This window comes from Carassius gibelio, chromosome A6, assembly GCF_023724105.1.
Source record: "Carassius gibelio isolate Cgi1373 ecotype wild population from Czech Republic chromosome A6, carGib1.2-hapl.c, whole genome shotgun sequence".
NCBI lineage: Eukaryota > Metazoa > Chordata > Actinopteri > Cypriniformes > Cyprinidae > Carassius > Carassius gibelio.
Window position 1 is genome coordinate 15,481,778 of NC_068376.1, and position 15,994 is coordinate 15,497,771.

The 15,994-nt window shown below is 37.1% G+C and overlaps 1 protein-coding gene across 5 annotated transcripts in view; it reads right to left on the reverse strand.

Moving 5' to 3' along the window:
- LOC128015516 (guanine nucleotide-binding protein G(I)/G(S)/G(O) subunit gamma-12) overlaps positions 1–15,994 on the reverse strand; it is a 45,314-nt gene continuing 29,320 nt past the window's right edge. For 4 of the 5 annotated variants that reach the window (XM_052599396.1, XM_052599394.1, XM_052599393.1 and 1 more), the window contains 2 exons: positions 3,996–4,108; positions 1–2,517 (listed from right to left, as the gene is read on the reverse strand). In XM_052599396.1, the coding sequence (XP_052455356.1) occupies positions 2,392–2,517; positions 3,996–4,088 (219 nt within the window). In that variant the 5' untranslated portion in view covers positions 4,089–4,108 and the 3' untranslated portion in view covers positions 1–2,391. Of the gene's footprint in view, positions 2,518–3,995; positions 4,109–12,581; positions 12,603–15,994 lie in introns of those variants that run through there. The other variant, XM_052599397.1, reaches the window with a different exon arrangement.

A 15,994-nucleotide genomic window follows, 5' to 3' on the forward strand; every position in this document is an offset into this window, starting at 1 on the left:
TTGAGAATAAATCTATATTTAGTTGGAAAAAGACAACATCTACAACCCAGTATATTGTGACCCAGATCTAGAATTTCAGCACAAAGAAAGGAAGGAAGGTGGAAAATTCATTCAAATATGGTGACACCATATGCTCTTCAGATTTAAATATTTTTTAAAGTTAAAAAGAGATGGAAAAGACGGCAGACTGAAGAGCTTGTGCATGTCAAATTTTCAATACAAAAGCACCTTCAGAAATGACCACAGCATCAAGAAAAACACAACAGGCCCTTGAGATTGGCAAACATTACAAAATGTGACATTAAAAGCATCACTCAACAAGAAAGCAAGGCTGAAATTGCCAAAGCATATTGTTGTTCAAATAAGACTATGATTGGTTTAGCAAAATCTTGATGCATGTACAAGTTCAGTTGCATGATGCACAGGCATAGATATATCCAGCCTGAGCCACGAGACAGGTGTGTTATCATGAAGACACACAGTGAAGATGTCTGTGGGAAAGCAGCGCCGCTGGTTCACAGTAGTTTAACTCTGGCTGTCGTCTCAAGACAGGAGCACGGTAGTGAACGAGTCAGAGCAGGAATACTTCATTAAGGCTGGTTCAGCTGGTCTGGTGAAGTTGTTTTCTGGCAGCTGTGTCATGAAGGCAATACACACTCACTTTCATTAAATGCATGGCAATTCACAAGAGTGTTACTAAAAAGGTACACGAGTTGTAAACATGGAATGATGTCAAAATGCATTGTAATAGTTATAACAGTCACAAAAAATAACTACAATCAGAGAAATCATCATGTGCTCAGGCTCAAAATCATATGAAACCCTACGTAAGTTTCTACTGCTGGTTAGATCCCAGAATGAGATGGCACAATAACATTGACATTTTGTCATAAAAAGAGACAATGATTATGAATCAAAACAATCAGTAGACGTGTACATTAACATAAGGCATCTCGTAAATAATCATTAAAGGGTTATAATTTATGACGTACCATGATCTGCAATAAAGTATTGCTACTGTAACAAACACAGGGCAATAACACAAGATAAAGTATTTTTAATGCAAATTCAGATGTTCAGAGTAGGTGAAATCTCATCCCATTTACTGAAAGTAGGCATTTAAAGAATGAAGAAATGGGAAAAACAAACACATTTCGGTAACACTTTGCAATAAGATAAAATTTTACTTTTAAAAAGTATCATGAACTAACTATGAATTGATTGTGCTGACTTACAGTACAACCTACATCGATTAGTTAATAGGTCAATGTTCAGTTCTACATACACTACCGTTCAAGAAACAATTATTATCTGCTCAAAAAAACAAAAAACAACAAATAATTAAATTTTACTGATCCCAGTCTTTTGAATAGTGCATATTAATACATTTTTAACATTTCAAGTTGTTTTAGTTAACATTAGCTGATATATTATTAATTAACAACAAACAAGTACAGTATATTTATAAATTAACATTAATTTAGAGTGATAAATGCTGTTAAAATGTGCTTATCATTGCTAGTTCATGATTCCTAATACACTAATTGGAACTAATTGAACCTTATTTTAAAGTGTTTCCCAAATACCGTCTGACTAATTCAAAGAAAAACAAAAAAGTGGGAGATAAACAATGCTTCCGTACAAATGCATGAACATATGACCTTGTATTACTCATAAAATGCTGATCTGCAGGTTTTGGCAGTTGTTGAACTTTTGAAACCCATTTCACTTGGTTTACTGTGAGAAAAGGGAAAGGGCACAGTCTTGCATGTAGTGATTTGACAGGAGGAGCTAGTTTTGTATCGCTCCATTGTTCAGACACAGTGAGTTAATGAGGGAGGGCCAGAGTAGCATTACGTCAATGTGACGCCTCCAAAGACACCTGTTTCCTCCTCCACTGAGCACAAGCACTCTTCACACATTCGTGAAGCTGCCATTATAGCACTCGCATCAATCCCCCCACAGCTCCCTGTGACTAGACGCCTTAAAAAGCATCAGATGGGGTCAAAGCACCACTGATGAGGCTCTGATTATCTGCAGATATATATTACAGTGCAATCATTAAAAATAGAGCTGCCCACTCTGACCTCACCTTTTATTTGCAGAAGACACAACCACATCAGTAGACACTATCACAAAGCCATTAACTCATCTGTGCTGTGCCCTAAAGCGAAAAATTCATTCATGGGTTGGTTTTTTCTTTGCACCACAAATGATTTGTTTACTAGGAGCTTTGACTCTCCTTCTCATAGACAATAGGAACATTTCTAGTGTGGATACAGTCAAATAATAGCTTGGGGTTTAGCTCATTTTAATAACGAATGAATGTTTGAAGGAAAAAAAGAAAGAAAAGGGAACATCAAAACGTACATCAAGTGTTCAAGCATCCAATTACAATATGGTGCAGGGCTTTCTATCTTTAAAAGGGTTTTCTGAAGCTGGGATGCCCATAAGAAGAGGATCATACTTGGCATGCTCGCTGCAGTAATTCATGAGGTCAGCAGAAGCTTTGGACACCTGCGAAGAGGAGATATGATATGGACAGTAATCGTTAGATTTGTGTGACTTGTAAATGTATTCATTTGTCATTCAAGGGATAGTTCATTCACGCAATTCATGCAAAACATAAAAGGAGAATATTTCAACCGTTGTTTTTATCTGAGATTTTGCTTTGGCCTTGCAATTAATGTCAGTAGCTATGTTTCCATCCAAAGTTGTGAATTCAACTTACGAGGAAATTAGTATATTCCATAAAACATTTGTATTTCACCTGTTTCTTTCATCTCTTTCTGCAATACTGGCAAAGTATCAATAATTAAATCAAACGTTTCTGCAACTAGGGAAGACTGTGGCTCTTTTTTCTTACATAATTAATGATTGCGGAAGATTAAATGCAATAACAAACGCTGCCATGTTATTTCGCATTCAGATGCCTGATGTTTGGGAACACAAGTTATGGGAGGTGATTATAGCAATTCATTTTGACGATGGACTTTGGCTCAGGCGATTTAAAATGATTAAAATAACATTTGAGATGGTGCGTTGGTTAGTTCAGTTATCCTATCACATGATCTGCTGAGGCAAAGTTGCGTGAGGTTTTTTTGTTGTTCACAGAGGAATTTATTCGGAAAATTGTTTCCTTTGTTTTTTATTTTGGATTAAACAAATATCAACCTCAATTGAGAATCTAAGATGTTTTATGTGCATTTTAAGATTTTATCATGAATTAAGTTTTTTTTTTTTTAAAGCGATTTACCAAAATTCATATAAAATATATGGATGGAACAGCTAACGATATTAAACCCACAGGCTTTCATTGTATGGATAAAAACACTGGGAAATTTTTCAAAACACCTTCTTTTGTGTTTCTCAGAAGAAAGAAGTGCATACAGAATGCGTGATTAGTGTACAACTAAATTAACTATTAATTTATCGTTAAAGGTGTAGTTCGTAAAAAAATTTACAATTCTGTCAGCTGCGGTTCGGGATGGTTTTGTTATGTGGTAAAAAAATAAAAAAAAAAAAAAAAAAATCAAATGCACTAAAATATTAAACTAACGTAAAATTAATGCAACTACAGGAATGGAAGTTTTTATTGAGCAAAAAAAATTATAAATATCCTATAATGTAGTTTCCGCAAGCCACCAAATTTCTAGATTTACTGCTCTGCATGCTCCAACAATTTCTTGAAGTGCCACATTGAATGCCATTTTAATTCTCTTGAAGGAGTTTGCAAGTATGCTATACACATCTTGGCTATTTTCCCTTCACAAATGGCTTTATTTATTTTTAAAATATTTTACATTTATTTAAAATTTCAATTTTGCAAAGATATTCATGCAAAGGCACAATTTATTGACCTTTTCAAATCGTCTTTAGGATCATGCGAAACATTCATTCAATCAAGTGTGTCCTAATGTGTAACACAGTATTTGACAGTAATATCATGGTATGCCACAGTACATTTATGTAAGTGAAATCAACATAACACTTACCTTTATTCTCTCTATGTTAGCTTCTACCCGTAGCTGTTGAACAGTCCTTCTGGCCTGGGCTATATTATTAGAGCTTTGCATCTTAGACGACATCTTCGATAATCTTCACAGACCTGGATTAAAAAGAAATGATAAGTTGATACTGACATGCACTTTGCTTCATTTACTATGAGCAGCCGGCAGAAGATCAAAGTTACACATCATTCAAGTCCCATGATTCATGAACTACATACAACAGAGTGTTCTTACAAAGCGTGAAAGACAGGATATTTGTCTGTATGTTAACATGCATAGTGAGACAGCAAAAGCTCTCTGAAGAGGTGCACAGGGCCCCTTTCAGTCCTGCAGAGGTTGGGGGTGTTTAGTGCGTCAGGTGAGGGCTTTTCACTTGGTCTGCTTTAAGACTGCAGGAGGGAGATCTAAAGCAAGCTGTTTGTGTTTCAACAGATCACATGCTGCCAGCAGTTCATTCTCTGCAGGTACTGACTGTTCCTGCAGCGCACTCTTTCCGTAAACCATCGTCACCGTCACGTCATCTGTAACTCTGCCAACTCATCTTACACAATGAGCACATGTGCACAAGTGCAGAGAGACAAGCAGGAGAGAAAAAAAAGAGGAAATGGGTGCTCTCTCATAAGACCACGAGATAAAAAGAGGGCGGTTAGTCTTCTAACTTCCTAACTTTAGTCAGAATGAAATAAAACAACACTGATACCTGAAAGGTTGATACTGAAATACAAGAAAGTTCAGTAGTAGCGAGCAAAACTAGTAGAAAATAGCACAGCAGAATTAATATGCTAATGGCCACTTCATTTGTTTGAAATAAAGAAACTAAATGAAAATATAAATTAAAATAGAAAATGAATAATATAAATATAAAACATAGACTTAAACATAAAGTAATAAACAGAAATAAAAATAGACATACTTAAATTCTAACAAGTTGACTCGAGTCACATGTATTTTATAGAGCGGTTTATAAAATTCAGAGGATACAGGAATAAACCGGAAGATAAGCAGTGTGGTAAAATGTCAACTAAAACAGCTGAAGACAATTGAGGTCAAGTCATTTCAGTGTTGATTCGGTTCAGTTCAACGGAAGCGTCGGTGTTACAAAGTTCATCAATTACGACAAATTCTGTCCAGCTATAAAGCAGCTCTGCAGAAGACAATAGTGTCATTATTCAGATCAGATGAGTTCAACGTTCTGTTAAATAACTGTTAATGTTGCAAAAATTCCTTTACGAATAATGAAACATCTTCAAAGTCAGCTCTATCGAAAAAAGAAAAAAAAATCATTATCCAAGTCAGTACTAGTAATAAAAAGAGCAGTGTATCGTTTTCTCTTCTTATTGATAATTTAATTGTTTCATTGATATTAATGAAAGAATGGACAGTGACAGGTCTTTTAGCAACTCAAGATGCTTGATTATTATGGAAGCACTTTTATTTTTTGCTGTTCGTGTCTGATGTAGACAAGGTGTAAGTAGCAGTTCTGACAACATGGGAAATGTTTAACAGAGTGGCTTCCATATTGCTACACGGTCAGCCGCATAATCTCTAGCACAACAAACCCTTATATCCCACTTCCTGAGAAGCCCAGACATAGCTTTATCAAGAATTCAGAGAAAGAGTGTTCGGCTGTCTCTTGTTCCACTGGCACAGGGCTGTATCTCTACACGGAGCTCGGTGTTGGGGGGGTGGCCTTTTCTGGTTGCACACCAGACATCCTTAGAAGGGGTTAAGAGGTTTGGATAACAGCTAGTTGTTAATGTAGTGACAAAATTAGTGTGAGACAGAGGCCGCAGTTGCTCCCACAAGCCCAGAGGTCAAGGGGCCATCCATACATTACGGTCCAGAGAACACACTGCTCAGCTGCAGTTTAACAAGGACAAAACCTGACGCCTCTGACAAGAACAGCTTAGTAATGATCACACCTTCCAGACAATAAAGCATCCCAGGTTGCTAATTTTAGTTTGATCAAGAATTGATCAAATCAACCCAGGTTAAACTGTTGGCATCATGTCTTTTGTTTAAAGGAAGAAAATGGCAAAACTGATTAACAACTCATGTGTTTACATTGCAGTTATAATTGAGTATGTTATGTGTGTCTCTGTTGAGGTCAACAAAACAATATGTGACCATGGACCACAAAACCAGTCTTAAGTGTACATTTTTCAAAATTGAGATTTATATACCATCTGAAAGCTGAATAAATAAGCTTTTCATTGATGTATCGGGTGTATGTATTTTTTTCGGATAGGACAACATGTGGTTGACATACAACTATTTGAAAATCTGGAATCTGAGGGTGCAAAGAAATTTTAAATATTGAGAAAATTGCCTTTAAAGTTGTCCAAATTAAGTTCTTAGCAATGCATATTACTTATCAAAAATTAAGTTATGATATATTTACATTAGGAAATTTACAAAATATCTTCATGGAACATGATCTTTACTTAATCTCCTAATGATTTTTAGCATAAAAAAAAAATCTATAATTTTGACCCATACAATGTATTTTGTCTATTTCTACAGATATACCCCAGCGACTTAAGACTGGTTTTGTGGTCCAGGGTCACATATTGTAATCAAAGGAATCAAAATAGAAAAATTAAATATGCAATGCAATTTTGATAATGGTGTTTAGCATTTTTATCACAGTTAAATTGATTTTATTTTGTTTTCCATTAGCCAGTATTTAATTATTTGTTTGAACATTTTGTATTAATATTTTTATTTGAAATTTGAGATTAATATAAAAATAACTTTTCAATTATATAATTTATTTTTTAATTTTAATTTGTTTCTTATTATTTTATTATTGCTCTATGTTAATAGTTTTTTTTATATATATATAGAACAACTAAGAAAAAAAAAAAGATAAAGATTTATTCTAAAAACCCCAAAAGACAAGTAAACTACATTGTTTTCCTTGGTTTTGGCATCAAAACACAAATAGATATGCACATGTTGGGAAAAAATGGTCAGAACCAATGTTATTTTAATATCATTGATTACGGTTTTAGCTCTTATTAGCTCTTGATATTTTGAATTCGTTTTTATTATTATATTTTTCATTTCCATTTTAATTAAAGTTTTAGTAATGTTGTTTTGTGATTTGTATTACATAAAAAATGTTCTTATTTTATTTCAGTTTTAGTTATTTTAATAATCATGTTCAACTGAAAGAAAATGAAAAATGTTTTGATGAAACCATGAAGATTTTAAAAACATGAACATTCTAAGATGAAATAAAATAAAATAATAATAAAAACTTTAAATTATTTCATAACTAAAATTATTTTTATGGATAACCTGGTCAAATCTGTAAAAGACACTCTGTCAGTATGTCTAAATTACTTGGATTAAAGGATCATTCTTGTTTTTCTTTAAATGTCATATAAGAGTCTCATTAAATCTGAAATTTTACCAGAGTTTAACAAATGTGAGAGTTAGACAATGTCATTTGACCAAGGACAGACTGTGTTCAGTTGATCTCAGTCAAGGCTGAGTAAGAACGCAGCTCTGTTAAAGGGCACAGTGTTCCTGTCAGGTAATGCTTCATTCGCTCAGAGTGGCTTCTGAGGGACAACGAGTAAATTTTCGGCAGACGCAGCACAGAGAGCCGAACTGTGACGCAGACAGACAAGGCTCAACAACTCACTCACTCGTGACCTCTGACCCCTCAGCTCGATTGTTGTCCTCGTCAACTCACACCAGGCGAGCAGAGGTTCACGTGTAGAGACAGCGAGCCTTCCAAGAGCCCACATCCGTTTCATCAGCCCACTCGCTGCTCTCCCTGCTCTATAAATGATTAAAGATGTGTATGAATGTATAAATAGCAAAAGAACAGGAAGTCTGTTAGCCTGGACTCAGAGGAGAAAGGGTTCACTAATAAGTGCTCATCCGGACCCACATGATTTCATTCATCCCTCTCACGTTCATCCTGATAAAACCCTTCATTTGCTCTGGAATTTGTCCTTTCTGTGCTGGGAAGTCGGTGTGTGTGACGTTTCCCCCACTAAAGAGCTCTGAGCATATGCCCTCTGCTGTCTACGAAACACTGACTTTGAATCATCCAGCAGGCTAACCGCTTGCTTGAATGTAGAATGGACAGAAGATCCCGGGATCAGTGTTGGGTATAGTTACTTTGGAAAGTAGTTAGTTAAGTTACAACGTTACCATCAATTAAAAGTAATCAGTTATGATACAGCGTTACCTATTCATAAAAGTAACGCGTTAGAGTACTCATGCGTTACCAAAAATTAAAAGCCGTTTGCAGTGGCTCACACATGACAGACACAGCCCCTGGCCCCTTTAAATGCACCTAGAAGTCGTGACTCCCGACAATGAATAATGTCAGTCATCCGACTTAATGAACACTGCAGGATAACAATAACAGGAAAGACAGTCAGCAATCGGCTATTCCACATGGCGTTTTATTTATTTATTATCACAGAACATATTATTAATCAAAATTCGCACCTACCCAGCCCGGGTAGCCGAGGCTACTGTATATTATGAGCACCACAAGATAACTCCTGATTTTTCTTTAACTTTACATAATGCAGTTATCAAAGTACAAGTATGCTTGTAAACACAACCTTAAACAGGCTTGCAGATTTAAATCCATTTAGAAATGATGAACAACCAGCCAGCCAACGATCTAACAGAAATTAACAGCTGCCTGTCAAACAAAAATGATAACAAACCGAATTAAATCCTTCACCGCCACACAGGCAAATGACAAATCGCTTAATAGGCGAACTAATTATTATTAAAGTGTCACTCACAGTCACAAGCCTAAATTCGCTTTAACACAGTCCTCTTACATTTACTCTTCAAAGTAGTGATTAAAACGTAGCAGAAGCAGATTTTCGAAACGTTTGTCCGACAGTCGATTTCTTTTTCGTTGACAAATTGAAAATAATGTGCGTACTTCCATAAACCAAACGCTGTCCTCTCTGCTATCTTGCCGGGAGTTCGAAACCCAACCCACACACACAGGGTCAGGCGCAGGGCACAGACGCATCACAGCCATTGACTTTACGATCACAGAGCTTCGGCTCCGCTGATACATCCGCAGGTGGCACAGTAGACCTAGGCAAAAAGCAGGCTGCAGTCGGGATTTTCCTTTCCTTAAAATAACGGACTACTTTTTAAAAAAAATAACAAAGTTACTGATTACTTACGCACGAAACTAACGCGTTAAGTTACAAATTTCAGGAAAAAAGTAATTAGAGTACTCTAACGCGTTACTTTGTAACGCGTTACCCACAACACTGCCCGGGATATACAGCTGGCCGTTGAGAAGAGAGGACACTCGAGGTACACTCGACTGTCCCGACTGTAATTACAGCTTTAGAGAGAGGGACCCAACAGTCAAGCACACTCCAAAAGCTCAGGCTGACACCGCAGCATTCAGTCTTTTGTTACATCTCCTCACCTCTGCCCTCGCTGTGACCCTGCCCCCCAAAACAACTGTGAAGCTTCAAGAGGGAAGGCCTGTTCACACTAACAAACGTGTCATGAAAATTCTAATTTTCAAATACAAACTTTCTGTTCAGCCCAAAGCGAAAAAAAACGGTAGCTGAAAGAAAACACAAATTTACTGCTACTTTCTGTTTCTGACGTCCAACAGTTTTCAAACAACTGTTCAATATTTTTCACTCTGGTGTTTATCAGAAAACACCAAATACACTGGCACATGACCATAAGTGCAAAAATCTTATCGGTTGGCCAGTTTTCTTTCTTACGTGATTAATCAAAATAAAAAAGTAAAAAGCATGTGGATTCGTGTGATTATGCTTGCACGACTTTATTTGTACGAAAGGCTGCAATTTAACTAAATAAATGTATGTGCTGTGTGTTTCAGAGTGAAGCGCAGCACTGTGTTCTTGCACAAGCAGCTATTTATCCACAGATGCATTTTTTTGTTATTATTATTATTATTATAATTATCATTATTTTTGTTATAAAGAATATAATTGGATAAGAGAGTTAGAGGGTCAAATAAAAATGGAAGAAATGTGTTTTAACCAATTCTTGAAGATTTATTAAGGACTTGGATTGAGTTGGGAAGCTCATTCCACAAAGAAGGAACATTTAATTTAAAAGTCAGTTAAAGTGAATTATTATTATTAATGCCATATTAATAATGTATATAATCTCAACATTTTAGCCAAATTGTGCAGCTCCTACAAACAGGCACAGCAAACCAGATTTTTATTTTTTTTCAATTGATGGTGTGCATGGTGTTTTTTGGTCAGATCAGATCCATTAACAGCCATTCTAAACCTGAAGGAAAGACAACAAGGACTGAATGAAAGGAGGTGTAGCACTGGCTGGCTGGTGCTCATCAAAGGAGGGATGTGGAGGCCAGGAGGGGTGGCTAGATGTTTGTATGTCTTGTAAATATGTAGGAACAGTGTGAGAGAGAGCAAGTGAGAGGAGAGAAAGAGAATGGACTGTAACAGTCTTTGAAGTGTGTGAATCGAGCTGAATCACTAACAAACAACAAGAACAGGAAACTAAGACCACCAAAAGGCAGAGTACAGACCACCTTGGGGGCACAGAGCAATACTGCTGCTGACTGAGCTGCCCACCAGGCCACCCACACCTCTACAGACGGGGCTGCGCTTCCCTCCCGCTCTGGCTGCCGTCGCCTGCTGGATCACAGCCAGGACCAGGCGGCTCCAGCCATCGACCCAGCCTCTGATATAGCACTCCAGGAATAACAGAGTACTGGCATACTGAGACCACCACAGCGGCGACAGAGAGTGGGAAGCGTAAAGGCGTTGTAAAGGCCTTTCCACACTGAGCGCCATGCGAAAAAGCGATGTGAATCGCAGACAAACGGTGCTTTCACACGGAACGTGAAACGATTGTTCGCCTTCTGCTAATTCATGCCTGCACGCTAGGTGGCAACAATGCATTTTTCTTCAGATATGTATCTCGTAAATGGATTTAACATCATCCGCTTCTCAATATACAGTATTAAATTAAGATAAACACCAGAAAACAATCTATTTATAATGCTTACAAGAATAGGCTACGTCCTAAAATATAATTAGACGTGCAATTAGCATCAAGCTACACTTGAAAATGTATGTAATTTATAAATTACCTTCCCACTTTAAACCATCATCGAGTGCTTGTAATATCTTCCAACTGTGATCTATAGTTAATTTTGATTAATAAGCAGACACAGGCACTCTTTATATATTTAATAATGCTAAACTGCTATTATTTGTCTTAAACATCCTTTATTGTTAAAAAATACCATGAGCTGCATAGAAAACACGATTCAACACAGCCCCGCTCCAGGTTCAGCACTTCCCACTCCCCACTCCAGTGACTCCACTGAACAGAAACACTGCTCCGCCTTATAATTTTCAATTATTTTCTTCATTCCTGAATGTTTCTATGTGCGCGCAATCTGTATGTTATATGCAAGCTTTTGTGTTGTGTGTGCAGCAATGTAGCAGCACATTAGTTTAGAGCAGAGGTTAACTACAAAAGACGGTTTAAAAAGTAAATTAACCCAATCAGTGTTGAGTATCAACATGCTACAAACAAACATGCTTGAGAAATAACATCCCGCACTCGTCCATCGCTGTCCAACCTTCACCTTCTTTCTGATTTGAGTGATCCACGTATTTGTCAAGCTAGCTAATGATAGTGCATGAATTCTTGCTAAAATGCTGTTATATTATGGGCTGTTGCCATTAATTGTGCTCGTGATAGAGCGGTAGTGGATTTCCAACACATAAGACTTTTGTTCATCTACAGAAAACAAACAAACATATATAAATATATTATTTCCATTGAAAGTACCCACAACCAACAATTGCAAGCTACTGTATAAAGGGTTAATGAAGGCATCATAAATATAATCCGTACGTTTTAAGCAATTTAATCCAAGTCTTCTGATGATTGCATTTTGATGAACAGATTTGACTCAGTCTCTTATTCACATATGAACACAAACATATAGCATATCAAATATGGTAAAACGACACTCAAACTTTGTTCTCCCACATCAAGCACGCACAGTTGAATTTCTACTTACTATTTTGGATTGTCAATTTTTTGTCCCCTTTTTGCAACAGTTTTGATAAATAATTAAAAAAAACATTAAAACAATATTTCAGTATTTTAAAATATACTTAATTAATTTAGAATTTTCAGTATTTACAGTGGGGAAAAATATTGCACAATAATATATATATGTATATATATATATATATATAGACTGAAAGAGAGACTAAGTGAAGGGTAGATAAATTCTGTTGATATCAATGGTATGAGCAAAAGTAATGATGCATGCCTTAGCAAGAACCAGTCATACCCCCACTGACTTAAGACATGAAAAAAATGTAAAAAATGCATATCTCAGTACTAATATGTGCACTTAGCCACAAGAGTATTTGTTGGTATGTACACTACATTACTCCTTTCACATTAACATTATTCATATTCACACTGCTTTTTTTCAGGGTTTTTTTTAGGAGAGTTTGGGAGAAATATATATATACAGCTGCGTTTCCAATGCTCAGACAGGAATTTGTCGGGTGGTCGTACCTCACATGAGAGCCCTCGACCACAGTGACAGCCTAAATCTGACTGGACCACCATCGCTGGGACAGAATCCAGCAAGTATGCATATGAAGTCTTCAGCATTCTGAACATAACGTCTTAAGATGTACATGAATTGAGCACTGTGTTCCTTAATGACTGGGTGGCGGCGTGGGTTACAAAGTACTAAGAAGAACAAGCTATTTTTTATTCCCCTGTCCCATAAATGTTCTATTGCCAGGTCTATTATCTCTCCTTCACACGGTCTGATTGCTAAGTGACGGTTGTGCCTAAAATTGCTGCTGCAACACAATAAGGCTGTTAAGTCCTGGACACACAGTGCACAGAAAGGAAAATTAAGAGTCTGCTATCATAGAACTGACACACTCCAGCTTGTAAAGTGGGAGATAGTTTACAGCTAGACAGTAAAACATGGTAGGCCGAGGTAACTAGTTTAACAGCACCCTCATGGAAGCTAATCTCCGAAAGACTGATATTATCAGACAGACAGACTGAGGCCATGAAGCATGGGGAAGAAGAGAGACAGCCCCTCTTACAGTGACACAGGGCTTTGGTTAGAGAAAGAGGGGATGAAGAGTGTTGACAGAGGTGTGTAAGTGCATGTGTTTGTTTAAAAGGAGAGATGGGAGTTACAAAAAAGATTCCCACCAATGTAAAATTGGCAAACGCTTTAGCACTGTCTATAAAGGTAATTCTATAGATAAGAGCACATTAAGGTTCTTGATCATGACAGACAAAAGATGACAGATTGTGGGAATGTCTAATGTGAGGTTGTTTCATTTACAGTGTGTACTCTGAACATTTAGCCTGTGAGTCACATCCTGCGAGTTTTCTCATGTCTCCAGAGTGTCTCGGACTGAGGGAATGAAGAAAAGAGCTGAAAAGTAAATGCACACCTACATCCCAGACACATCCGGGACAGTAAGACTCCAGTAACCTCCACCATGTCTAATTCAGACAGTTTTTGCTTTTTTTATCTTCTTCTTTCTGGCTATGGCTACATTCACACTGTTAGCATTTGGGAATCACTTTCACCTAGAAGTGTGTGTCTCGAAATGTCATGGTCACTCGTAATTAAAATCTCAAAGCATTATTAATGCAACTGTTGAGCAAATGCAGTGTACATGCATTCAAGCCGCCTCTGAGCTGCATTAAACAGTCTGCGTAACAACATCTAAATTTCAGGGGTTTTTTTTTTTTTTGGTTGTGGGGGGGGGATGTGCAATGTGGACGGGCCAGATGAGAGACTTCAGAGACACTTCATTTTCAAGTGTATGAGCATCTCACCACATCTGCATGGCAGTACAAGAGGCAAAGGAAAAGGAAAGGCAAAAAAAAAAAAAAAAATAGGAGAATCGCCATCAAATCCAGCAGAGACGAAGAATGTGTACATTTGGCATGGGCGGCCCTTCTGAGGCATGGCGGGACAGGAAATGGTGCGGCACAGTAGAGAGAGTTCAGTCAGGAACAACCAGATGCAACATCAATGAACAAATCCACCATCTGCTTCTATAAATACACCAGTTTGAGACAAAGAGAGAAGGGTGGGGAAGAGAACACAGACCTGCTGTAGAAGTCTGTTTGCTTTTAGACCTTGGCTATTGAATGAGACAAGCTGGCATGAAATTCTGGTAAAATGGCTTGAGGGTGTGTGTGCACCTTGAAGTGGCCTCAACTGGCGTTTTGTAGCAAATCCACTTCTACTGTAAGTTTGTGCCAAAAGCAGAGGCTCCACCCTTTCCAGACCCTTAAAAATGTTTTAAATGCAATTCATCCATGCATATGTTTGTACTGATATATTTATTTTACTTAGTAATTTTTAAACCATTTATATAAAGACTTTTCTCTGCAGACATACTGTACGCCAAAACATACTACATAGGTACTTTTTTAATAAAGATTTTCTTTTTTTTAATGGTCCCAAAGTAACGTTCAAATCAAATCCAGTGCTATGACTATGTATTATGTGATTTCAAATGCAGCTAAGAAGTTTCTAGTATCATGAAGACCTTGTTTAGGTGGGTCAGCTGTCTTTAAGTGGAGAAAGATCTAAAGTCTAGAGAACTGGAGTAGGTACCCATTTAAAGCAGTAAATATGGAAATAACTTGTAGTTTTGGCATCAGCAGCAGCTTTTATCCTCACTGTCACTGTGTTAAGTGCAATGACAAAGAGACTCTGCATCTTTAGAGCTGCTGGTGGCCTATCACCTTTTCTTCACCCTACTGTCATGTTATGTATACAGTAAGTGCATCTTTGAGGAGATGAAAGAGGATAGGTGAATCATGTGGAGGTCATCTTTTATGACAGTGTGCATGCTCACCTTTGCTGAAAGCTTGTATCAGCAGATCACGATACAGCTTTTGTTTGTGTCTTTGGTGTTTTATCATGGAGTGGGGTTTAATAGGGGCTCTGTGTGTGGTGAGAAAGTAGAAAGGCTTTCTTTCGTCTCCACTCCATACACTGACTCACCTTTACACCTGATAACACATACCAGACATGAAGACGAGCAGTCTGTCTGGGCCCTGCTTGTTCTTCAAAAATGCACAACAGACACTTTCAGTGTCATTTCACGGTTCATGCTATCAAAGTGGATCCTTATATTCTATGATCTGCATGCAGACAATAGGGAAGTTGTGGCTGCATGTGTGCTTCACTATTAAAAATACGAGAAGGATTGCGTTAAGATTACCAGAAATGACAGTGGCACATATAAAGATTCCGGTTCCTCAAAATCTCACTCACTGACCTGGTGAGAAAATGTTGCATTTGTGCACTCCGCTTGTGAGGTCTACATTTATCTCATGGCAGCAAAAGAATTTCTGAATCCCAGCCAAGTACTCCACTGCTGAGAAACAACACTCATGCATGTATGCAAGTATGGAAAAAATGCAAACCTAGAATAAATAAAAATCACTGCATAGAAAATGAAAATGAAAAAGTTTTTCAAATAAAAAATAATTAACTTATCCGCATTGGCTCACCATTTCTAGATTGGTTATGAATATTAATTAAAATATGCCCAAGTGTAAATGCTACAGCTCAAACAGGTGAAGATTTTCATCAAATAATTAACATTTTGGTCTTTTAAAGTACATGCATGTCGGGATGGCCATAATTATGAGATTCCGACTTGCAACAAGCCTTCAGGTCCTCTTCGAATTCATAATTATAATTTTGAGCACAAAAATTTGCACAACAATGCTAAATGTGCCCATACATTAAGCTTTTAAGCTGTTGTATGACTTCAGAAGTCTTGGAATACAGTTGTATGGACTAATTTTGTGTAATTGTTTTAACATAAGATTTTTTTTAAACACTTTTTATGTAAAATAACTCTGTTCAATTTTGAGTTCACCAGCTCCTGTCCCTATTCACTTTGATTGCATGGAAGGAGCAA